This window comes from Asterias rubens, chromosome 11 (genome assembly GCF_902459465.1).
Source record: "Asterias rubens chromosome 11, eAstRub1.3, whole genome shotgun sequence".
NCBI classification, from domain to species: Eukaryota; Metazoa; Echinodermata; class Asteroidea; order Forcipulatida; family Asteriidae; genus Asterias; species Asterias rubens.
The window spans coordinates 14,829,155-14,853,440 of record NC_047072.1 but is presented as its reverse complement, the minus strand read 5'-3'; the positions used below and the strand labels follow the sequence as shown (position 1 = coordinate 14,853,440).

Sequence of the window (24,286 nt, the reverse complement as noted above, 5' to 3'; positions counted from 1 at the left end):
GTTCGCTTACATTTGTATTTGGTCCGTGGAACTTTATTTGCTTGCTGCACTTGCTGATGTTTTGCACCGTGACAGTTTGAGCGTGGACGACGTTGGCTTCTGCATCCATAAACTCAATCACTGGAGGAATAATTCGTACCCCTGATATGTCTCCTGCCATATTGAACACAAAAACTAACAAACTAAGCTCTAAAAAAAAACTTTTTGGGGGAAATTAAGTTGACGTTTCGCTGAGAAGTTTCTCAAAAAGCTGCCATGTTGTTGCTCATAAAGTTGTTGCCAAGCACAGTTTGCCGTTTATCGTCTGCTGCCCGCTAGGGGCCGACTGACTCGAACTCGCAGACGATAATAAAAACAGCAGTACCTTTTATTTTCGTGTGCGGCTGCGCAGGCATACGATAATTTTTAGCAGCGCCCTCTTGTGTTCAATCATCCATGGCAACAATATAAACATCGTCGACTTGGATTACGGGTTGGCGATTGTTAAAAAATAAAAGGAGAACTCTGCAGCAGGAATAGCAGCACCTTACATAGCACCCATTTTAGACTCGCCAATAATTACCATTAGCCTACTAGAAGTTTTCTAATAATTTCCAATTAAAATGGGACAGGATTACTACGGTATTCTGGGCCTAACGAGGTCGGCAATAGATGCAGATATCAAGAAGGCGTAAGTGTTCACATTCAGTTTTTCTTATTTTTATAAATTGCTTTACTTTTTTGTTTCACTTCTCATGTTTCTCCACACTTCCAACCGACCAACTTAATTCACTTCAGTGTTTTAATTTATTTTTATTAAAAAACAAAGTTTGCGAAGCACTGAAGCATGACAATCATGTTCAAGTTGTGTAATTACATACATGTATTGTAATGATGTATACTTCAATCCTAAATATAAGTGAATTTCCATATAAATAAGGACTAGGCCTAGCCCTAATAAATGTAATGACTAAATGTTATAAATATAAATAATGATAATTCAAATTGTTTGTTTATTAGTTGTTGGTTGATTATGCATGAATGACTGTTAATTATCTTTTTATCCTGATGTGTGTGTGTGTGGTAATTCATCGGCATCGCACCAAACATGCCCAGGTTTTTGCTATTTCCATCCCCAAAGCTAGTTTTACATATTGTTAGTTGCGATAACGTAACGTCGTAACCCTCCTGCCGATGGCGTCGGCAGGAGGGTTACGTTATCGCAACTAACATATTGTAAGTAACTTGACCCAAAATCACACATGTCAAAGTCATCAATCCTAATAATAAATAATAGCAAAGGACTGTTGAGTGGCACACCCACTATCACCTCAAATGACACACATATTGAGTTGAAGTGTGTTTACATTTAAACCTCAATATGGGGCTAGCTCTCAATGCAATTCCTTTTTGAAGTAAACAGTGGAGAAAGTTTGTGTAAAATGGATGTAGCATACAGAGAATTATGTTACACTTAAGCATTCAGAAAATAGATTTAGCTGTTGCAAACTGCTTTATCACATCACACAAAGGGACATAATATGGTATAAATGCAAGAAATAGTTATGTGTGCATATTTATTATGAGTATCATTATGTTTACCCTTTTTTTTCTTTTTTTCCAGATATCGGAAACTCTCTTTGAAATACCACCCTGACAAGAACCAAGAATCGGGTGCCCCAGAGAAGTTCAAGCAAGTGTCTGAGGCATATGATGTGCTGTGCGATCGTAAGTTGCAATTTTTAACACATGAATCAATAAGTACTAGAAAGAACCAGAGTAAATTAACCCTCCGAACTTGGTAACATTTTGCAGTGAGTTGCCAAAGAATTAACTGTGTACATGTAAATGCAAGTCAATTTCTAAAGATTGAACCCTCAAAATTCTCAAGTTACCAAATACTGATTTATCTCTAAATGCACTTTACTCTACAGCAAGGAAAAAGGCAGTATATGACCAGTTTGGCGAGGAAGGATTGAAGAATGGTGTTCCTGAGGGCAAGATGGAGAGTGGAGCATGGACCCACGGATACACATTTCATGGTGATGCCAACAAGGTGTTCAGAGAATTCTTTGGTGGGGACAATCCATTCAGTGGTAAGTACAACAGTGGCATCTTCACCCCTTGCTCAACGTGAAACACACCTCCGCACAATGAGCGACTTTCATTCTCACCATTTTGGGAGTCAACTCCTTTGTGTACATTTTGTCTCCCAAAATTGCGGATAGGTTAAGCGCATGTAGGTGCACTGTGCATTATGCAAGGGGTCAATCGAAAACATTTCTACACAATTCAGAAAATTATACCATTTCAAAATAAGAATTTTGCGGAGGTATTGAAGGATGTGTACACCCCACAAAGCGATATGCTATAGTTTTCAAATCTGTAAGCACACAAGATCATCTTAATTTTCAATTATGAGAGCTGTTTGCTCTGCATTCTTTTTACCTGATTCATTTGTCATTGTATTGATATAGAATTTCAGAATATGCAACTAATAAAAGCATGCAAAGGCAATACAGGACTTGCAAATATAACAACATTGTAGGTCATTGTTTTACCTTACTGTGAATCAATCCATGATTTGTCTTGTCAGAATTCTTTGATGAAAGCGATGGAGATCCAAGTATGGGCTTTGGTGGTCTGAGAGGACGTGGGAGAAAGAAGCAAGATGCATCTATTGAGAGAGATTTAACTCTGTCTCTTGAAGAGATTTTCCATGGATGCACAAAGAAGATGAAGATCTCCAGAAGAGTAAGTTCAATTATGTTATCAATACAAATGATATTTGAATGCCTCGAACTTATATCACAGGTAATTAATGCCGGTCTGCACCAAAGATTATATTAAAACCTTAATTTAACTTTTAATATGGGTAAATTTGCATCGGGGATAAAGAATATTAAGTTTTTGGTTTTACCCATATACACTGATGTGTTTTAGCACTGTATACTCATCAGTACTGCTCTATATGCAAAAAATCACAGAGCTCGGGTAAGTACTGAGTAAACAGTGCTAACACCATAGAGCTATATATATTGACTAGAGCGCTAACACCCCGTTATACACGCACTAAGGTTTTGAAGCCGTGTGGGCGCATCCATGTTTATGTACAAACCAATACAAAAGCTTGAAATTTTGTACGGCAATTGTACGGCTATTTGCATGATCGTGCGTCTGTTCTTTTTTTATGTGCCATCGAAGCAAAAAAAAGTAAATGTGAACGCACAATCTGCTGATCAGCGCACAAACTGCGAGCGTCATGTGCGTCATGATTAAAAGGCGCGTTTACCTTTTTTTAGTACGGCAACCAAGTCGAAGTTATGGTTTTCGTAGCGCGGACGTACGCCAGTGGACAGTTGCGTACGTATACGCACACGCAGAATGTAAGATAATCGCGGCAAAATGTGTTCTCTTAAAATTCCGAGTTCACGCAACACACCAAACATGTCTGCGCCCAGGGTGGCTTCAAAACGCAGAGCAAGTTAGCACTCTAGTCAATATATATAGCTCTATGGCTAACACACATCAGTGTATACGGTAAAACCAAAAGTTTATATTCTTAATTTAACCCTTATTAAACCTGTGTATCTTGGCAGCTTCTTGTTTTTGTGCCACATAGTCTGTTCACCTCAAAAGATGTGACAGAGGACATGGTACATGTATGTTAAGTCTTAAAAAAAAAACAGGTTTAAATGTTCTTGATCCTTAAAAGGCCAGTAATCATACAAAACAACCAAAGATCCTAAATGTCATTACAATCTTACGACACAGACAGACTTTTACTTGTAAAAAAACTTTTTAAACAGTTTTAATGGTTCATCCACTCTTATAAAAGTCACAATAATTCTTCCAAATACTCACAAATATCCCTATGTATCATCAGGTGATGAATGAAGATGGTCACACCTCCAGTATCCGTGATAAGATCCTGACAATCACCGTAAAGAAAGGGTGGCGTGAAGGCACCCGCATCACATTCCCCAAGGAAGGTGACCAAGGACCCAACAATGTACCAGCTGATATCGTCTTTATTGTCAGGGATAAACCTCATCCTCGCTTCAAGCGAGATTGCAATGACCTCGTCTTTACAGCTAGAGTCCTTCTAGGCAAAGCCTTGACTGGATGTAGTGTTGAGGTGCCAACGTTAGATGGACGTCTCCTTAATATTCCAATCAATGACATTATCAGGTTGGTATCCTCATCCTTGTGAAGATTTGTTTGTGAAGTTCCTGTCCTATACAAAGTATCAAAACAAATATCATTGATAGTTTGATTTGTAACAGGTCAGAAACAACTTCACTGATATTGGAATTTAACTTGTGCATTTCCTTTGATGCTTTGATCCATTTCTGAATTTTTGACTGTGACTGTTGCTTTATGTGTCACAATGTCAGCCCGTATTTCAATGCACTTTGATGTGGAAATCCGGCGATAGTCAGTCGTAGCTGCAAATGAGACACTGCTTTCAATTTATGTTAATGAAACTTTGATTATTCATTAGACCATGTGATGTTATGGCCGACCAACGTGTTCATATGGTGTATGGTTTAACCAACTGTTTAATTACAGTTTTTCTGATTTTCCCGATAATAATTATACTTTGTTTGTTTTTGTTTTATTCCAGCCCCGGATATGAGAAGATTGTCCCCGGTGAAGGCATGCCGCTATCCAAAGCCCCCGAGCATAAAGGCAATCTCGTCATCCGATTTGACATCGAGTTTCCTAAACAGCTTATACCTGAGAAGAAGCATCTAGTTAAGGAAGCACTACTGTAGTAACACACAGTCTTTAAATATTGTTTAATCCAGGGAGGGGCTTCAAGAGATTGGGCATTCTTCAAATGTATGTGATTCATGGATGACTTCTGTTTGGTTGGTACCAGAAATCACAGAATGTTGATGCCTTAAATTTAACTTGAAAGCTGCGAGATAGACTTGGGGTACTAGATAAATCTTTTTGAGGATTTCACAAACTGGATTCAGCTCCAGGGTTATGAGGCTTGTCTAAAACATACCTTAATTACAACAATAATTCTGCCATTCTTCAGAAGTGTTCAAATATATATTTGCAGCCAATAAAAAATAAAAATGAATTGTGATGGTGGTTGCTAATTAAAAATAGCATCATCTTTTCGCAAATCATTTCCTTACTTGGCCTTGATGATGGCCACATTTTCTTGAATGCGTTTAAAATAGTTCTTTTTTAGACCATTGGAATTTCCAGTTGAGATATTTAAGCAGCATCAAGGGGTCATTATATTTGTGGAACCAAGATTCCAGCCCACCAATCTTACAAACGTTAACTGCCTTATTTCAGGGCTAAATTGTTTGAAAATTTGTGATGTGGCCCTTTGTGTTAAATATTTTTTAATAGTTTTATATTTCATATTGCATTTAATTCATTCGTCTTCAACCCATGGAAAATGACAGTTGAACCAAATCTTAAATTTTCCAAGTTGTAAATATTCCGTGTACTTCAATTTCTTAAATCAGGAAACCGTCCTTTTCAAAAAGCCATGTATATTGTACATACTGAATGTAAAATATTTTTGTTTGTTGGAATAAACACACAAACTGTTGAAAGTATGATCTTGAGTTGTAAGATTCTTATTTGTTTGTATGATTGGACCTTTTCATTAATTGCAATAAGGTAACCCGTTTCTGTTAAGCAAGATTTTTTGTGCTTAGCAAGTTGTTTGTGCCTACTACAAGCTTTAATGAAAATGGGACCTTGGTAAAGAGCCCCTTTTTAAGAGAAACGTTTACTGAAGTTTTTCAAGGGACACTGAGAAAATAGGAGAGGCCCAATTTCATAAAGCTGTTAAGCAGAAAACACTGCTCGACAAATTTCTTTGCTAATTAAAAATTGAATGGGACCCCAGTTGCAACAATGTAAACTTAATGACATTCTGGCTGGTAACCTGTTTCTGTTAAGCAGTATCTTCTGTGATTAGCAAGTTTTTGTGCTTACAGGTTTTATAAAATACGGGCCACGAGGCAAGAACGCACATATCAGTTACCCCCCCCCCCCAGTATAGAAGAAATGGGTAGCGCTAAGAGCGCCTCAAGTTCTAATGGTTGATACATTGGAGTGTGGGTTCGTGTGAGACTTGTTCCCTTTTAGCAAGACATTTGACATTGCTTCTTATCACCGATAAGTAAATGGGTAGCTGTGAAGGTGGGGATTGGATTGTGTGAACTTTAAGCACATTGTGCACCCATTTTGCTGATGGTGCTGCATACTCCTAGGGAGACTGCTTAGTGTCTGATTAACAGGGGTAATACTGTAAAGTACACAAGTCTTCATGAAAAGTAATAATCATAAGAAAGCATTATCACAAGACTGTATGTCATATCTCAATCCTTCAGTTTCTTAAACTGAAAAGATGCAAGCTTTCACTAACATAACAGACATGACAGACAGATCGTCACAAAAATAACACAATCATACAATCCAATATTAGGAATTACAAAATCTAATATATTTGCATATTATTTCATTCTGTCCTCAATAAATTGTACACAGTTAAAATCTGAATTGTAAAAATATATATTATACTCTTTTCATCAATATTTTCAACCCATCTTTACAAATTCATAATTTGAGTTGTTAATCAGAAGGCAGTTGGTCAGCTAAAACTAACTTGCTTCATGTGGTGATCCTTGCTTCATGTGGTAATACAAAATGACAAATTTGCAGGGATCTCACTGAGGTGGAATTGTATTACACAGCTGTCAATATGAGAATATATTTTAGCTAATTTTAAAGGTAATCTTCAAAGTATATAATATCCTAAGTATATGAAAAATAGCTTATCCATAAAACAAGTGTTGCCATCATTGAGGAATCACTAACTGTACTGGCATACACTAAGCCCTGTGAATATTTTGCGCAACACCAACACAAAAGGGATACTGCATATCCTTTATCAATATAACAACCTATGTGCGTGTATACTTGCCTTAATATATAATTAAGAGTAAGTGACTTGAAAATACACAAGGCAACTTTGCCAGGCAACTTGGAGGCGATTGACTGCATTGGTGCAAAGGAACATTTTAGTAATGCAAGAGTAATTTTTCCAACAGTGTCCTACCAACCATGTGTAAAAGGAAACTAAGAATGTCTTTGTGCTTTGATATTGCAAGTAAATTTACTCGGACTAATTTATTCTGCAGTACAAACAAGATTAGTTAGAAAATAATCGAACACTAGATTACAAAGATAATTAAATTCTTCCAAAAGAAACAATGGAATACAATTAAACACGTACAATGCAACTATTTCAATATATAGCTCCATTTTCAAATAACAACCTACCTACAAGCCGTCCTGTATTTCCCTGGGGACTAAATCCAAAACTTGAAGGTGTCTGATTGGATGCTTTTGGATTCAAATGATTCAAAACGGCCTTGCTCTATGGCTACCACCTGATTAAATAATGAACAATGCATAATGTTCAAGTAGTTTCCTGATACAATTTTTTAAATCTCAGATTGTCCAATGAATAATATAACATTAACAGTCTAGGTCTAGGTATCATAAATTTGTAATAATGATGTTTCAAGCACTGTTTGTAGTCTGTATGTAACGCTTATAGGATACTTCATACATTTGTTTGTTGTTGCCAATATTGAAATAAATGTCTAAACTACAAATGAGCTCTGACCAATCAAGACATTTATACATGCACCATATTCATATAACTGATCAGCACTATCTAGTCTAATTATACTGCACACCTCTTAATCAATTCAAAATCAGTGCTAGACGTTTTAGACCCACTGGAGTTGACGAACAGCGAAGGCAATTGTCATTCCAAAGAGTCCAAGCATGGCTGGATATCCATAGGCTCCACGCGTACGCTTCTTCGGTTCTTGACAAAAAACAAAGGCAGAATAAAATACAATGAAATTGAATGGTAAAATAAATGCTTGTTGACTGGATGGGGAGGGTATCAGGGTTCTGCCCAGAATTTCTTTAGTGGTGGAAAAATGTTTCCCTGGAAACCATTGCGAGATGGATCAGTTACATGGTAGACTTAAATCAAAGAAGTGCTCAAAATTAATGGCTTCGGATACCATTCTTACTGATAAACACCCAATTTACATTTCGTTGAAAACCTTTGATAGGACATTGCAAGGGTGATTTAAAAATTAGTAAAATGTGTGGTGGACGGAAACAGAGGACATTTTTCCAGTGGTGGTTGGGGAATCCTAAGTGCCGGGCATGTTTTCTGGCACCGGCCACTATGGGCAGAACCCTGAGGTATGTGAAGTGCCGGGCGGGTTTTCTGGCACCGGCCACTATGGGCAGAACCCTGAGGTATGTGAAGTGCCGGGCGGGTTTTCTGGCACCGGCCACTATGGGCAGAACCCTGAGGTATGTGAAGTGCCGGGCGGGTTTTCTGGCACCGGCCACTGTGGGCAGAACCCTGAGGTATGTGAAGTGCCGGGCGGGTTTTCTGGCACCTGCCACTATGGGCAGAACCCTGAGGTATGTGAAGTGCCGGGCGGGTTTTCTGGCACCGGCCACTGTGGGCAGAACCCTGAGGTATGTGAAGTGCCGGGCGGGTTTTCTGGCACCTGCCACTGTGGGCAGAACCCTGAGGTATGTGAAGTGCCGGGCGGGTTTTCTGGCACCGGCCACTGTGGGCAGAACCCTGAGGTATGTGAAGTGCCGGGCGGGTTTTCTGGCACCGGCCACTATGGGCAGAACCCTGAGGTATGTGAAGTGCCGGGCGGGTTTTCTGGCACCTGCCACTATGGGCAGAACCCTGAGGTATGTGAAGTGCCGGGCATGTTTTCTGGCACCGGCCACTGTGGGCAGAACCCTGAGGTATGTGAAGTGCCGGGCGGGTTTTCTGGCACCGGCCACTGTGGGCAGAACCCTGAGGTATGTGAAGTGCCGGGCATGTTTTCTGGCACCGGCCACTATGGGCAGAACCCTGAGGTATGTGAAGTGCCGGGCGGGTTTTCTGGCACCGGCCACTATGGGCAGAACCCTGAGGTATGTGAAGTGCCGGGCGGGTTTTCTGGCACCTGCCACTATGGGCAGAACCCTGAGGTATGTGAAGTGCCGGGCATGTTTTCTGGCACCGGCCACTGTGGGCAGAACCCTGAGGTATGTGAAGTGCCGGGCGGGTTTTCTGGCACCTGCCACTGTGGGCAGAACCCTGAGGTATGTGAAGTGCCGGGCGGGTTTTCTGGCACCGGCCACTGTGGGCAGAACCCTGAGGTATGTGAAGTGCCGGGCGGGTTTTCTGGCACCGGCCACTGTTTGCAGAACCCTGAGGTATGTGAAGTGCCGGGCGGGTTTTCTGGCACCGGCCACTATGGGCAGAACCCTGAGGTATGTGAAGTGCCGGGCGGGTTTTCTGGCACCGGCCACTATGGGCAGAACCCTGAGGTATGTGAAGTGCCGGGCGGGTTTTCTGGCACCGGCCACTATGGGCAGAACCCTGAGGTATGTGAAGTGCCGGGCGGGTTTTCTGGCACCGGCCACTGTGGGCAGAACCCTGAGGTATGTGAAGTGCCGGGCGGGTTTTCTGGCACCTGCCACTGTGGGCAGAACCCTGAGGTATGTGAAGTGCCGGGCGGGTTTTCTGGCACCGGCCACTGTGGGCAGAACCCTGAGGTATGTGAAGTGCCGGGCGGGTTTTCTGGCACCTGCCACTGTGGGCAGAACCCTGAGGTATGTGAAGTGCCGGGCGGGTTTTCTGGCACCGGCCACTATGGGCAGAACCCTGAGGTATGTGAAGTGCCGGGCGGGTTTTCTGGCACCTGCCACTATGGGCAGAACCCTGAGGTATGTGAAGTGCCGGGCGGGTTTTCTGGCACCGGCCACTGTGGGCAGAACCCTGAGGTATGTGAAGTGCCGGGCGGGTTTTCTGGCACCGGCCACTATGGGCAGAACCCTGAGGTATGTGAAGTGCCGGGCGGGTTTTCTGGCACCGGCCACTATGGGCAGAACCCTGAGGTATGTGAAGTGCCGGGCGGGTTTTCTGGCACCGGCCACTGTTTGCAGAACCCTGAGGTATGTGAAGTGCCGGGCGGGTTTTCTGGCACCGGCCACTGTTTGCAGAACCCTGAGGTATGTGAAGTGCCGGGCGGGTTTTCTGGCACCGGCCACTGTTTGCAGAACCCTGAGGTATGTGAAGTGCCGGGCGGGTTTTCTGGCACCTGCCACTTTGGGCAGAACCCTGAGGTATGTGAAGTGCCGGGCGGGTTTTCTGGCACCTGCCACTATGGGCAGAACCCTGAGGTATGTGAAGTGCCGGGCAGGTTTTCTGGCACCGGCCACTATGGGCAGAACCCTGATGTATGTGAAGTGCCGGGCGGATTTTCTGGCACCTGCCACTGTGGGCAGAACCCTGAGGTATGTGAAGTGCCGGGCGGGTTTTCTGGCACCGGCCACTATGGGCAGAACCCTGAGGTATGTGAAGTGCCGGGCAGGTTTTCTGGCACCGGCCACTATGGGCAGAACCCTGAGGTATGTGAAGTGCCGGGCGGGTTTTCTGGCACCGGCCACTATGGGCAGAACCCTGAGGTATGTGAAGTGCCGGGCGGGTTTTCTGGCACCGGCCACTGTGGGCAGAACCCTGAGGTATGTGAAGTGCCGGGCGGGTTTTCTGGCACCTGCCACTGTGGGCAGAACCCTGAGGTATGTGAAGTGCCGGGCGGGTTTTCTGGCACCGGCCACTGTGGGCAGAACCCTGAGGTATGTGATGATACTTCTTAATACTTTACTGTTTTAGAATAGAACCACCAATATGCCCTGCCATCCTGTATAACTGATTAGCACTGGTATGCTCAAGTCCAACTTTAGGCCTTTTCACACTAAAAAGGGATGGCAGAGGTACGTTCCTCACATAGCATTCAATTCATTCATATGGGTAAATCCTTTGCAAGAAAAGGGCACACACTGTATAAATCAAGCATGATTCTCAAAAGAGTTTTTAGAATTCACAGCAGAATCTTTATCCAGCAACCCCCATCATCTTTTCTTGCATTACTATAAAACAATGACTGATGAATCCTTATTCAGTAAACTCTGTTTACCTCCTGTGTAGTAGCCATGAGCATAGCTGAATCGACTCAAGATCCATACTGCACCACATGCAGCTGATGCTCTCTACAATAACAAGAGTGTGGTAATAAAGAGGTTGTCAAAAGTAACAACTGACAATGACTTTACGCCTCAGGGTGAGGATTATTCTATGTGTAACCACCTTTTGCATTAAAGGCAGTGGACACTATTGGTAATTTACTCAAAATAATTGTTAGCATAAAAACTTACTTGGTAATGAGTATTGGGGAGCTGTTGACAGTACCAATATGTGTGTACCAGTCCTGGAATGTAATCTGTTGAGAGGGCTTTCCATTTTCATTTTGCAAAGGGAAATTCCATTGGAACATACTAAAGTCTATGGGACACCTTTGAACGGGCACAAAAACAGAGGTTATGGCCTCCAAGGCTGTTTTTTTTTTTTTTTTTTTTGGGGGGGGGGCCTGGTTTGATGTATACATATTTCATCTCCTGACATTTAATCTAGATCAAGGTTTTAATTAATCCCAACACTCTATTCAACATTCACATCAGTAAACCAACCCATGAAAATGTCATAAATTAGAAGGCCCTCATTTTGAGAAAACAAAACACAAAAACTAAGAACTAAGAACCCTGCATCCACCACGTCCAAAATAAAATTGAAACAAATGCACATATAAATGGTTCAATATATTAAATAGCCTTCCAAAATGATGTCTTTGCCCGAGCTGCATTTTGGCCACTAGACTACTTCTTACCGGAAATCTAATCCCTGACATTGCCAGGAAAAACAGGAATGGTGGATACGCCTCCAAACTGCAATGGATATACAAAACACAACCAGTTTTAACTTTTGGATCTTTGACTGTCAGTTATTTTAAATTGAAGAGAAGAAAACCATTCAGGAAGGCACTGGCAATTCAACCAAAACCATTACTTGAACAAGGGATATGTTAACTGGTGTAGAAAATTAAATGGTTCTACAGAGCATTTAAAAGAAGGCAGATCGAGGTATCGAGTTATTTCAATTAACCAACCTCGGCGATGTCCAAGGCTTCAGAACTACAATGTAAATGAAGTTTACAATTCATAGAGCGACTTAACTTGAGGAGAAAATAGCCTTAAAACTTGTTAGCTTAAAAGAAATGAGCAGGATACTACACTAGTCACAGGAAACATAAGAAATGGTATGTTGGATGGTAAACTTATTTTGGAAAGCTTAATTTGATTGTACTCGGCTATTTTGTTGTGGTTATGCAACTCTTTAAGGCCCAAGTATTTATCTCAAGTTACACTTATTGGTTGTTTGAAATTATCTTCAACAAAGGAAGACCATTGGTGGGAACTTTCGAATTACATATCATATTTTTACACACCAAAATGCTGTTAACAAGGCAATTTGAATAACTATTCTGTAATTTTGAATTCAGTTTAGCTTACTCACGTGTTTTGATGAGCTCTCTGTACACAGTTAAACAATGGCTGAGAATCACTGTACATAGCTGGGTACTGTTCAAGAACAAACACAGAAAATAAAACTCTGTAAACCTCTACTTAAGAACCAGTTAAAATAAAAGATTACACACAGTAAAACCTACAATTATAATATAACCAAAAAGATACAGTAGTTTGTGTAATCATACAAGCCTACAGTGTATACTTTATTCATAAGCTTAAAAGTTGTTTATCTAGAATTTTTTGTATACATTTTTAGTTTAGGTGTTGCTGTTAGCGAAACACCTCTTGTTTAAAATGCTTTTGTATTGACAAATTTACATTTATTTATTTGCTCTAGTATTTACAGTGACACCATTATTTTATGACAGAATTGCTTAAATTCTAATGGCTGAACCTCTCAACACTGAACAAAACAAAGAAAGAGTTTTGTTAAAGAAATTTGGAGTTGACAGGAGCTGGTTTTGCGACCTCTGGATGAATGTGCCAGCGCTCTACCAAATCCAGGAACAATAGCAATTGTTTCATGTGTACAGTGTTATTATTTGAGAGGACCAAAATTAGATAGAGAAATACCAACCTCTACTTCATATTTCTTTCTAGCCATACTGACTTTAATTCCCAAATAGCTCAACATAACATAACTGGCTGAGCCCACCAGGACGACATATCCATACTCCTTAGGAAGTGTTGATAGTACACCCATCTTGATAGGTTGCATTCAAATCCAACAACTTCAAAAAGGAAAGTCAACTTTCCCTTGTTGTATCGAAACTACTTTTCTGTAGACATAACAAATAAATAAAATTGTGAAAATATAAAGTTGGCTTTAAAATCAAAAAAAGAAAAAGTAATACTAAGGGAATCAATGGTGGTGAAGAGGTTTTCAACTATTGGTTTAATCCCAACGAGGCCTGGTTCTTGATAATTTTACCGAGACAAAGTCGAGGTAAATTATCAAGAACCAGGCCTCGGCGGGTTTAAACTACTACACTAGTTGAAAACTGATTCAACACACTTTGATTCCCATTCATAAATACCTTTCCATAAACACTTTTTGGTCAAAAAGTAAAATAAATGCAAAATTCAATGATTTCTTTCAACACAACACCCCTCCAGCTATGAAATGGTAAAGCCCTCCGCCGCCCTCAGGTAAATAACTCCTTATAAGGGAATGCTGTGCACGTCGCGCGTATCGCGTGATGTGGGCCATGGCACAACTGTTTCAGCCGTTGCTCTCGATCAAAAGGAATGAAGAAACTGTCTTATAAGAACAGGTGCAAGCTCATGTGTCGTGCCCATGTTTCAACACTTTTTACTGGTCATAAACAAAGGTTTATCAATGTTTTATATACACACCCACGTGACGCGCTCTCCACCAATAGGAAAATAGCAAAACGGAAAAGTTTCTGTATGGCGCCACCACTTTTTCATTTGATTGAAATAATATAGTATTATAATATAAGTAATTTACCTCAAATGAGATATCCCTTTTTGTAAAAATTAGTGAAAAGGTGGTGGCGCCATACGGAAAGTTATCCAACCTTTATCACATTTGGGGGATGAAACTGTGAAACAATTCAATCAAATAATTTCACAATTTGCAAGAAGTCCTTTCCATTCCAGGCCACCAGCACTGTAGCCCCACTTGTGTGGCCAAGGATTAAGAATCCTGTTCAGCTATCCTTTGGCCACACAAGTGGGGCTACCAGCGCTGCAGCCTTTAGGCTTAAAGTTTACGAGAATAAAAAAAATGCATATTTATTTAGAACTATTTTATATAACCCAATAAAACGTACTTTGTTTTAGCGAATAATTCACGTACCGTTCACTAAAATCAGCAGACCATGGGACCATTACACGTACGCACGTACTCTCATGTGTTAAATTTGTTGTGTACTTTGTAGAATGCAGAGGCATTTGCTTTACGACGGAATGCATGCAGTGCATACGACAAGAAGACAGGGTGTCAGAGTACACACTAACTCTAATTGGGCGAGTCCATGTTTTAAAAGGGTGTTTGTTTTTTAGAAGAGAAGAATAAGTAGTAAAGATATCCCATTGCTTTTATTATGAAGTTAACAAATTAATTTCAAGATTTTTTAATAAATATTAAACAAAATACTTGCAACATTTTTTGCTTTAAAATGTATTATAGTAGTTTTTACTTCTTTTAATACAGAAGATTACCCGTACAAAAAATGTTCAACAACCCTTGACGGGCTGGTGCCACTTTACTTGCATGAAAACCAAAATGGCCAGTCTGGACGAGGTGCTACGAACTTTTTCGTTGCAAAAAATGCAGGAACTCAAGGAAAAACAAGGAACCGAGTAAGCTCAAACAAACCTGTACAGTTGTATATGTTACTATAGATCGAACGTTTATTGACACAATACAAAAGAATTGAATTCGTACATTTTTACACTCGCACGCCCCGGGTCTGGGGAAAGGGGGAGGGGCATAGGCATGATTTGGGGGGGGGGGGGGTTGACCACATGCCCAGCCTGTTGTGATGGGTGGGGGGGTCGTGCGCGTATTTTTTTCCCAGGACAAACGTGGATAATTATCTGCACACGTTCGTCCTGGAAAGAAAAAATACCCAATCCGTGCTTTGTGTACAAAACATATGGACACTCGTCTGGTACTGGAAACCACGAATACAAATACAATGCATTTTCGATGAGCTCAGCAGTAACAAATATATCCCTGGAGGAAATTAGCGATGTGATCATCATGAAGTATGTGATAGTGTGATAGTGTGAGCTCATAGTTGCATGGCTTGGAGTAAGACCCAGTAACTTGCGCGCTGTACTCAAATTTTCGGTCGTAGGAGTACAGGCCAATGGTACAGGACCTTTATACCCTGGACTCTGTCGCGTTGCATGCAACCTGGGCTATTTTTCATCCAATGTTTGAGCAGTCAATCATGAAAGTTTAATAATTCAAAATTGTTACATTAAATCAACGTCAAACAAACCTTGTAGGTGAAGCCAGGTTGATTGAACAAAATTCTGAGGTGGTGCTCAATGTAGTTCCTGCTATTCTGTGATAACCCCTGCATCTTTTATTTAACTTGCATTTTATTTGATTATCTATTTTTAGGGATACCACTGAGGACATGATCATACAAAGCAACAAAAACGGTGTTCAAGAAGAAACAACTGAAAATAAAGAAACCAAAGGAAAACCTGAAGATGAAGCGCAAATCAATGAACAAACAGATCATACACCATCCCAAGAAACAGTCGAGAGTGAGAATAAACAAATGAAGCCTTCAGAAAAAGAGTCGTACATCAATGAAACAGAAACAGATGCAAAGGTGAAGGAACCAAATCAAAAGAAAGCAGACGTCACCAGTAAAGACAGCAAAGACAAGAAAATAACTATCAAGCTCTTTACAAAGACAATTGAAACTGAAGTATTAAAGGAGAAAAAGGAAGATGCAGCTGAGGAAAAGGAAGAAGATGACGATGATGAAGGAAGTAGTTCAGATGACAGTGAAAATGAGGATGATGCAGAGATGAAAGACGGGAAGCCCTGGAGGAAGGTGTATGAAGAGGGAGAGTTGTCTCCATCTAGTGAGAGTGATGATGAAGAAGGAGAAGGGGAGATAAAGAGTAACAAAGAAGACGACAAAGACTCATACTCAAGTGGAGAAATTAAAGATGAGAACACAAAGAAATCAAAGAAACACAAGAAACACAAACATAAGAAACATAAGCATAAGGAAAAGGTTAAGGATAAAGAATCACCAAAAGACAAGGATAAACACAAGGACAAGAGCAAGAAGGAGAAGAAAAAAGACAAAGACAAGAAAGAGCATAAGGACAAAAACAAAAAGAAATCAAAATCAAAAGATAAGGAAGATGCACAGGACAAAGAGGATGGTGCTGAAGTGGTGAACTTAGAGACGGAGAAAAAACACAAACATGACAAGAAACATAAAAGTAAACACAAAGATAAAGGGGATGAAAAGGATGAAAAGAGTAAAAGCAGCAGTAAGAGGAAGCATAAGTCACGTTCCAGGTCTCAATCCCCATCAATACATAAATCATCATCTCACAAGAAGCGACGTCATTCATCAAGATCCCGATCCAAATCACCAAGAGATCACAAACACAAATCCAACTCAAGAGAAAGAGATTACTATGGAAAAAGGACATATGACATGCATTACTCAAATCGTGACTTAAAGCACAGACGGCGATCTCGCTCAAGATCTCCTTATAAGGTTGATGAGTTTAGAATTGACAAAGCTAAACTGCTTGAGATTGCTAAAGCCAATGCCTATGCCAAAATGCAGAGTGGGGAGTTTCCGCCGTACATGAAGTTGACTCCAAAAAGTACTGTAACAAGAGTTGATAAAAAAGGTAAGTTTTTGGCAATTGCAATGATTGTAACCGTCCACTCTAACGATTCCCAACAAAAGGGTTACAAAACACAACAGGTAATTTTGTTGGCTTTGTTGCAGTATCTTTCGGCAAGTGCTTGAAATTGCAGCAGACCCCCAAATTTACTTGTTGTGTTTTATATAAACCATGTGTTTTATAAAAATCAAGTATGACAATACTTAATTTCTCATCAAGCAAGACGTTCTATGGACAAGCTGTTGGGACAACTCATTCACTGAACTCTTGAAGTGCATTCCAGTTTGTTGGGAGCTAAATCAGTCACACATGAACCATTGCGCCAAGCACCCAATTACCACGGGTTGGATTTATGTTTACAAACTGTACATGCATTGCACAAATCACATATTTATTTATCTTTCTTTAAAAAGTCTATTAAAACTGAATATCTTGCAGAGGGGAGAAGTGTTGCAGAGTTAACGGCTGTTTGTAAGGAGATCTCCAGCAAGCAGAAGGACTACTCCGACTCTGATGATTCACCTGTTAACAGACCCGTTGGTTCAGATGAAGAGAATGATGAACCATTTATCAGGCATCCATTCAAAGTCAGGGAAGCTCCACTGGGGATTGTGATGAATATCAAGGTAAGAAAACATGTGCCTCTTGTTGATGGGGGAGGGAGGGGGGTGGTGATGACTTTGTTCATGGCTCAAGACCGGCTTGGCCTTGACAGGCTGTAGGAACCATAGTACAAAGGAGGGCCCGTATGCTTCATTTTTGAAAGGGCAAGGGCACCAAGGCATTTTCTTCTTGGTAAAGGGCACCCTATGAGGAAATGTAAATTTCTACTGTAGCATACTGTAGCATTTCAAGGGCACCAAGGGAATGAGCTTCTTGGTCTCTTGTTTATTCCTGCTTAGCAAATTATTGTGAAAAATTTGTTTTACCAGAATGCTGTCCAGAAGCCAATCCAAGACAAAGAGATGCTCCGCCTGACCTTCCCCGTCTCAAGCGGCTCCCAACACCGTAAGAAAGAGGATGAGTTGGGACTCAATCCCTATGGAGATTGGATAGCTGTGGAGAAGAAACCCAAAATGATGGACCCTGTAGCTAAACCAACTACTAAGATAATACCTATCCCTGGGATTACTACAATGACATCTGCAGAAGCAACAGTAGCAGCTGTGGGTGCAACATTAACAGCCACTGGTAGGTCTCGCTATCTATATTCAGGTCTGGAATTTCATCTTGAACATGTTGAAAGGACAAGGGCATTTTCATTTTGCAAAGGGCATTCCCATTGAAAAATCTAATGGGAAACCTAAATCCAGGGGGCCTCCATGGCCTGCGTGTAATTCGAGGCCTGTATATTGTTTTTTTGGTTTTTTTTCCAAAAAAATCTGTAGCAAATTCTGGTTTTATTTTTCACAGATGCATTTCTGAGATGAAGACAAATTTGTCACTATCGTCATCAATTGAAATTGGCAAATCCAGTATTGTTTTACCACTGTAAATGATATTGATGATGGAGTTGTAGAAATTGCCGCTTACAACAACAATTAATTTGTACTTTTGTTTACACACACAGAAACATCAATGCAACCAGTTGTTGCAGCAGTTGTAGCTCCCCCTGCAGTAGCTCCTGATGCAGCAGTAGCTGCAGCTGCTATGCCACCACCACTCACCACTAATGTACCAACTGCTGTTGCTGCAATCCCTGTTGCTGCAATCCCTGCTGCTGCAATCCCTGCTGCAACGCCTGTTGTTACAGCACCCGTCATTCCAATGCCACAAGCTCCTCTAACCTTTGCTGGAATAATAGCTGGAGCTTTGCCATCCACTAGTGCCATCGCTGCAGCTTCTGCCATACCTGCTGCAGCCGCTGCTGCTGAATATGCAGCTGTAACTGCTGCAGCTGCCGTTCAAAGGGCAGCAGAGGTACACACAGCTGCACACGCAGCACAGTTGCCAGTTCCTATAGGAGTAGCTGCAGTGCCTCCAGTTCAACCAAAGAAAGTAGAACCAGTGTTTGAGGAAGTTCCAATTCAGGTACATGCTTCACAAAGTAATACAATAAAAATTATTATAATTTATTCATTTATATTGCGCCCATTCCATAAAATGTACACAAGCGCATAACAAAGTAGTTATAAAAATATTAAAATTTTACAACAGGAAAATATACAGCAATCAAAACAAATGAAAGTACAAGGACCTTACAAAACAATCTGAAGAGTAAAAATGGCAAAACATTAAGACAGTAAACCCAAATAAATTAGTAAAGGAACAATATATGCACAGGAAGGAACAATATATGCACAGGAAGGAAACAATATATGCACAGGAGGAAGGAACAATATATGCAATCTAGTTCAGAGAAAATGTACAAGACACTTGCACAAACTTCACATTTTGTAATCAAAAAGAAAGTTACTAATTTTCCGTTGTAACATTGGCAAATAAAAGGCTACTTCATAAACAAGAGCTGCTAACCCAGATGTTTTCTGATTGTATCTTAACAGAAAGTCGACATTGCAGCGATGGTATCGGCAAGACTTAAGGCAGCAAGACGGCTTGAGAGTAACCCTAATGATGTGGAGGCTTTATCAGTCATGCATAAGGCTCAGACACAGGTACAAACTAAATCATTTTTTTCATAAATTGTTCAAAGGATTGTATGTTACCTGCTGGCATCATCAGAAAGTTTTACATCCAGTCTTTTCTCATCCACTTTTCTGTAAATCTGTCGGTGCAACAAAGTCATTTCAAGTTACATTAGTTAATAACAATAATAATACTTGTACATACAACTTTAAAATCCCTGTTCATCAGAAGTACTAAAACCATTCCTCAAACTTTCTCAACTCCCTGAGGAGCATACAAGCCAAAGCTGCTGAATTTAGCGCTAAGGGATAAGTATACAGAAACAAAGAAGTGTTTTTCATGAAAATGTAATAACTAGAATATTTGAATAAAGAATTTTTATTGTTTGCATTAAATTTGTTTTGCGCAGATTCGTAACTGGACAATGTGTAAGCAGAAGCCAGGAATGTTTACCGGTGATACCGGATTGCGAACACTCCGCCCTGAGCAACTTGCCAACTCGGACCCAAGAGCTCAGGCATGGGCAAAGAAGGTTAGCTACACAATTGTCTCTGAATTCTTATTAACCTTTGCGTTCCAATTGTCTGCACTATATTGACATTCACAAAAGTCCATTTTATAACCGGGGGAGATTAAAATCCAATGTTAACTTCAGTTTTTATCTTTATTTTTCAGTGGGGTCCATTTTAAATTATACAAACACTATTTCTCAATCTCCTATGTTTGTCAAACAATAAAAAGCCCTATAGGAAAATTTCGAAGTCATTTTGTGGCTTGAAATTTCTTTACTTTCTCTAGTTAGATGTAGTTTTAGAAGATATATGTGTGTATGAACCCTAGCAGGTTTCCAGTTCAATTTGAGCAGGGGACTGGCCAACTAGTAAAGGGAGGCTTGTGATCAGTTGAGTCTGTAAACAATGTTGTTGGTTAACATAGTAATGTGGCACATTGGTAAAGAAATTGTGAAGATTTGTTGCTGGTTTGTTTCAAAACTGTAAAAGTGATAAACATGGTTGAAACACAATCTTTATCATTTAATTCAGTTTATTATCATTATAATGACATTTATAGCTCTCAGACTATACAGAACAATCTACTTGAAGTTCCTCCAATTGTTCTTTCCAACATGTGGAATCGAATAGTTTTTAAAACTCCATAAATGCACTAAGGGGCTGCTGAGCCTGACCCACTCAAGTTTTAAAACCCATGGTACAGAATCCATATTGTTTCATGATCATTCCTAACTTTGCTGTCTTTTGAGTTACAAATACTCCCCCCTTGTTTCTGAGGGGGGGGAGCTTTGCCGTTCTGGCTGAACATTTCCCTGAACTTGGCCTCCCTTGCTCAAATTGTATGTTACTTGTCACAAGAGTGCTGCCATAGTACCTCTACTGTTAAATCCCACTTCATATAAGGGATTGTACTATCCCTTTATTCTTAATTCTATAGACAGATCACCTTGAAATGTAATGCTACATAGAATAGTTACACTTTAAAAAGTATATCCATTTTTACTGTAGCTGTGTTATGACTGGATTGCTGAAAAGGCATATAAAGCCATAGCTATAGCCAAAGTTACCTGATGCTGCCTAAAGTTACTGAACTTGTGATGGGGCTTATTCTCAAATAAAAAGGCACTACTCTTGCTTTCTTAGTGCCTACTAATGATACTAATATACAGTTAGGGAACTAGGGACTTGTAGCATTGGTGAGCACCCACTTATAGATAGATTGTTGCAGTACCCTATACACCACCCCTTGAACCCGTAATAAATCCACCCAATGTACACATGCACCCATGACAGGAGAGGTCTATTCCACTCCTGCCATGGGTGTGGGCAGCACTCTTGACAACACTGGAAACTTGTTACAGGCAAACGTTACCAAGCACATTGCAGCTCTCTCTGGAAGATCCATCTGACTTGAAATAAACTGTGCGACGGAGAGATCGGATTGATAATGTACAACGCGGTATGGGTAGGTAAGAGGTAATTTAAGCATACATGTGTCTGATAGATGCTGGAATCGAACGCAACTATATTATGTTGTTTACCCTTTTTGTCTTGGCAAAATGGGAGGTTCACTTGTGTGCTTAAAATAACTCTTATACAAATCAACTAGTACACAAATATAGACTCCTCCGAGTGCTATGGAAACTGCAACTTCTAAGGTGATCCCAGGAGCACTTTATCTATCCCTGATTGGGTTCACTGAGGGAGTCTGTTAAACCATAGCATGAGTAAAAGCAGTCCATATTTGTTGTATAACATCCCCATATATAAATTCTGCCTTGACTTCTAGGTACCAAGAAGCTAGCACTGCTACATGTGTAGTACGATTGTTGCTACTGGTACTGTACCTCAGTTACTATTGATACATTACATTGGTTGCTACGGGTATAGTACATGTCATGTGATGCACTCTAAACCAATGACAAGGCAGAATCTATTTATGGAGTGTTTTCAACATGCAATTATTAGTAGTTCCAACAGATCAGTTTAGTTTCTACTTTGTTAAGCTAAACTATTAGTTAAGCTAAACTATTAGTTAAGCTAAACTATTAGCGATGATAACATGTGAAATATTGTGCGAGTGTTGAAGGTTTCATGAAAGGTGTCTTATAAAGCAGAGACCCTTACAAGTACAAAGTATTTTAGTTAAGTAACATCGTTTTGGACATTATTTAAGTTGAAAGAAAGTTGCAGAAAATTCAAGTCTTTGGCAAAGAACAATACATTCAAATTCAACTGCAAAACATTTGCAAAAAGGCAAGTGCAATGGTTTCTTGGGTAAATCCTAATAGACGACCCTTTTTTGATCATTCTTAGATCTGGTGTGAAAGTGATATGATTTTAATGAAACACTAGCAGAATAGTCAGTCTTAAAACCTATTCCGTTATAAAACAATGTTTGTAAATTGGGATATTTTAATGCACATTATAACACATTGTTTTCCATTGTCTCCCCTTACCTTCCCCAACATTGAAACTTTTCGGTATTGCTACAGGATATGTTTCACAACCAGACTCCTTTGAAGGGAGGCGTGGGGGCCATGCTGATGGCCAAGATGGGATGGAAGCAAGGAGAAGGTCTTGGCAAGAATAATGAAGGAGTCTTGGAACCGCTGGCACTGGACGTCAAAACAGACAGAAAAGGTACCGAAGTGATGTAATTGCGACATGTTTAGTTTCATAACTCTTTTATTTTAAATGTTATTTAGAGGTGTAAGACAAGCCAGTGGTTAATTCATTATAAAACTGTGCATAAAGACACTGCACTGTTCTAAAATATTATGTTTGTCCACAAAAGTGTACTCCGCCAAATATTTCACCCAAAGATGTCAACGTTTCAAGCTCCTTATTAAACACTAGCCAAAGAGCATGCCAATTGTCAAATTACCCTGGGTTAGTTCTTTGACTTAATAGTACGGTTTTTGAGTGACATGGTAAATAACTTTACACAGACACATGTTAGTTTTTTTTCAAGGGGTCAGATTAAGATAAATTAAAATGCCTCATACAAAATGTCCACTGTAAATCAACCCGACTACACAGTATTTAAAAAAAACTTAATCATAAAGTATACTACAAATTTGACCTTAATAATAGAAGAAAAGGAGTGCTTACCACGGTAAGTGCGACCATTGAGGGGATGTATGGGTAAGTACAGAAGGTTGCAATTGAAAATAGTGGTATTTATCAAGTTGGTCACTCAATGCTTGCTTTATACTTCTCATCTCAGGTCTTGTAGCTGAAGATGAGCAACGCCGCAAGAAGAACCAAGTCCCTAAGGCCATCTTCAAAGATTTATCAGGGAAGCATCCCGTCTCTGCACTCATGGAAATCTGCAACAAGCGAAAGTGGTCACCACCCTCTTTTGATCTGGTGGAAGACAAAGGACCAGCCCACAAGAAGAGCTTTATCTTTAAGGCAAGTCCCATGTCATGAAGAGTAGTTGGGTTTAGTATACATTATACTCGCAATAACCAAATGTAGCCTGAGAAAGCCTAACAGAGTGGAAGTAGGGGTCAGGTTTGACAACAAGACTTTCATACACTTTGATGATATAATGGTTATCAAATGTATTTATTTTTATTACTCCAGGTGCGAATCAACAATGAGGAGTATCAACCCAGTGTGTCATGCCCCAACAAAAAACAAGCCAAGGCACAAGCCGCTGCCGCTGCTCTGCAGAAAATGGGGCTCATCCCAGCGGATAGCTGCGTATCATTATGAAAGAAAGACATTTTTAACATGTGAGCTTAAGGAAGGATGGAGAAGGAACATATAACAGCATTCCTTGTTTTGACCTTGCGTCTTGGACTGATACCCATTATGTTTAAAACGCAACATTACACAATGTGGTGGCGGGCCTTGAAATAACTCACAGCAGTTGCGCCATATGCTTTTGCTGAGGTGCCATTTGAAAAAAAAATGACACAAACTTTCATTTTGCTCATAGAGTGCCCCTTACCAGAGGCAAATTGCTGTGCCCCTTCAAAAGCCAAGTTCAATGCCTGTGGTGGCTTTAACAGTATCAGTACAGAAACACAACATGAAATGTAAAGTATACTCCCTAATAGGTACATGATAAAGCTACAAAATAGACAAGGGAAGACATATTTAAAACTGGCTCATCATAACAGTTGCAAACTTCCACAAAGTCATCATTTGTGAGAACACACCTAATGCATTGCATGGGTGAGCTATGGTAGCTGACTTTTTGTCAATAAGCCAGTCAATACTTTGTTAAAGACACTGGACACTATTGGTAATTGTCAAAGACCAGTCTTCTCACTTGGTGTATCTGAACATAATATAACAAACCTGTGCAAAATTGAGCTCAA

The 24,286-nt window shown here is 40.2% G+C and overlaps 4 protein-coding genes across 9 annotated transcripts in view; 2 read left to right on the top strand and 2 right to left on the bottom strand.

Moving 5' to 3' along the window:
* The window catches only part of LOC117296513 (cilia- and flagella-associated protein 47-like), a 36,113-nt gene extending 35,836 nt beyond the window's left edge, over positions 1-277 (bottom strand). For both annotated transcript variants that reach the window (XM_033779482.1, XM_033779483.1), the window contains exon 1: positions 11-277. In XM_033779482.1, coding sequence (XP_033635373.1) covers positions 11-160 — 150 coding nt within the window. In that variant the 5' untranslated portion in view covers positions 161-277. The remainder of the gene's footprint in view (positions 1-10) is intronic.
* Positions 278-481: 204 nt separating this feature from the next.
* LOC117296257 (dnaJ homolog subfamily B member 13-like) lies at positions 482-5,567 on the top strand. Its single transcript, XM_033779100.1, has 6 exons — positions 482-670; positions 1,604-1,707; positions 1,914-2,075; positions 2,576-2,733; positions 3,866-4,170; positions 4,607-5,567. Exons 1-6 carry the CDS (start codon positions 603-605, stop codon positions 4,755-4,757), a joined length of 948 nt encoding a protein of 315 aa, XP_033634991.1. The 5' UTR covers positions 482-602; the 3' UTR covers positions 4,758-5,567.
* An 884-nt stretch (positions 5,568-6,451) lies between these two features.
* Positions 6,452-14,403, bottom strand: LOC117297043 (microsomal glutathione S-transferase 3-like). Of its 2 annotated transcripts, XM_033780165.1 has the most exons (7): positions 14,312-14,403; positions 13,067-13,268; positions 12,476-12,540; positions 11,790-11,847; positions 11,043-11,115; positions 7,725-7,858; positions 6,452-7,412 (listed from the first exon to the last, which is right to left on the bottom strand). In XM_033780165.1, exons 2-6 carry the CDS (start codon positions 13,205-13,207, stop codon positions 7,758-7,760), a joined length of 438 nt encoding a protein of 145 aa, XP_033636056.1. In that variant the 5' UTR covers positions 13,208-13,268; positions 14,312-14,403; the 3' UTR covers positions 6,452-7,412; positions 7,725-7,757. The 2 variants fall into 2 exon arrangements, with proteins under 2 accessions (XP_033636056.1, XP_033636055.1); XM_033780164.1 differs by having other exon boundaries at positions 6,452-7,858.
* Positions 14,404-14,740: 337 nt separating this feature from the next.
* On the top strand, positions 14,741-24,249 carry LOC117296570 (protein SON-like). Of its 4 annotated transcripts, XM_033779584.1 has the most exons (10): positions 14,741-14,817; positions 15,590-16,857; positions 17,293-17,480; positions 17,787-18,045; positions 18,425-18,885; positions 19,359-19,469; positions 19,850-19,972; positions 22,448-22,595; positions 23,182-23,369; positions 23,544-24,249. In XM_033779584.1, exons 1-10 carry the CDS (start codon positions 14,741-14,743, stop codon positions 23,673-23,675), a joined length of 2,955 nt encoding a protein of 984 aa, XP_033635475.1. In that variant the 3' UTR covers positions 23,676-24,249. The 4 variants fall into 4 exon arrangements, 2 of the variants coding, with proteins under 2 accessions (XP_033635475.1, XP_033635476.1); XR_004519778.1 differs by lacking the exons at positions 23,182-23,369; positions 23,544-24,249 and adding an exon at positions 21,314-21,417 and having other exon boundaries at positions 22,448-22,535; XR_004519777.1 differs by lacking the exons at positions 23,182-23,369; positions 23,544-24,249 and adding an exon at positions 21,314-21,421 and having other exon boundaries at positions 22,448-22,533.
* Positions 24,250-24,286: the final 37 nt, after the last annotated feature.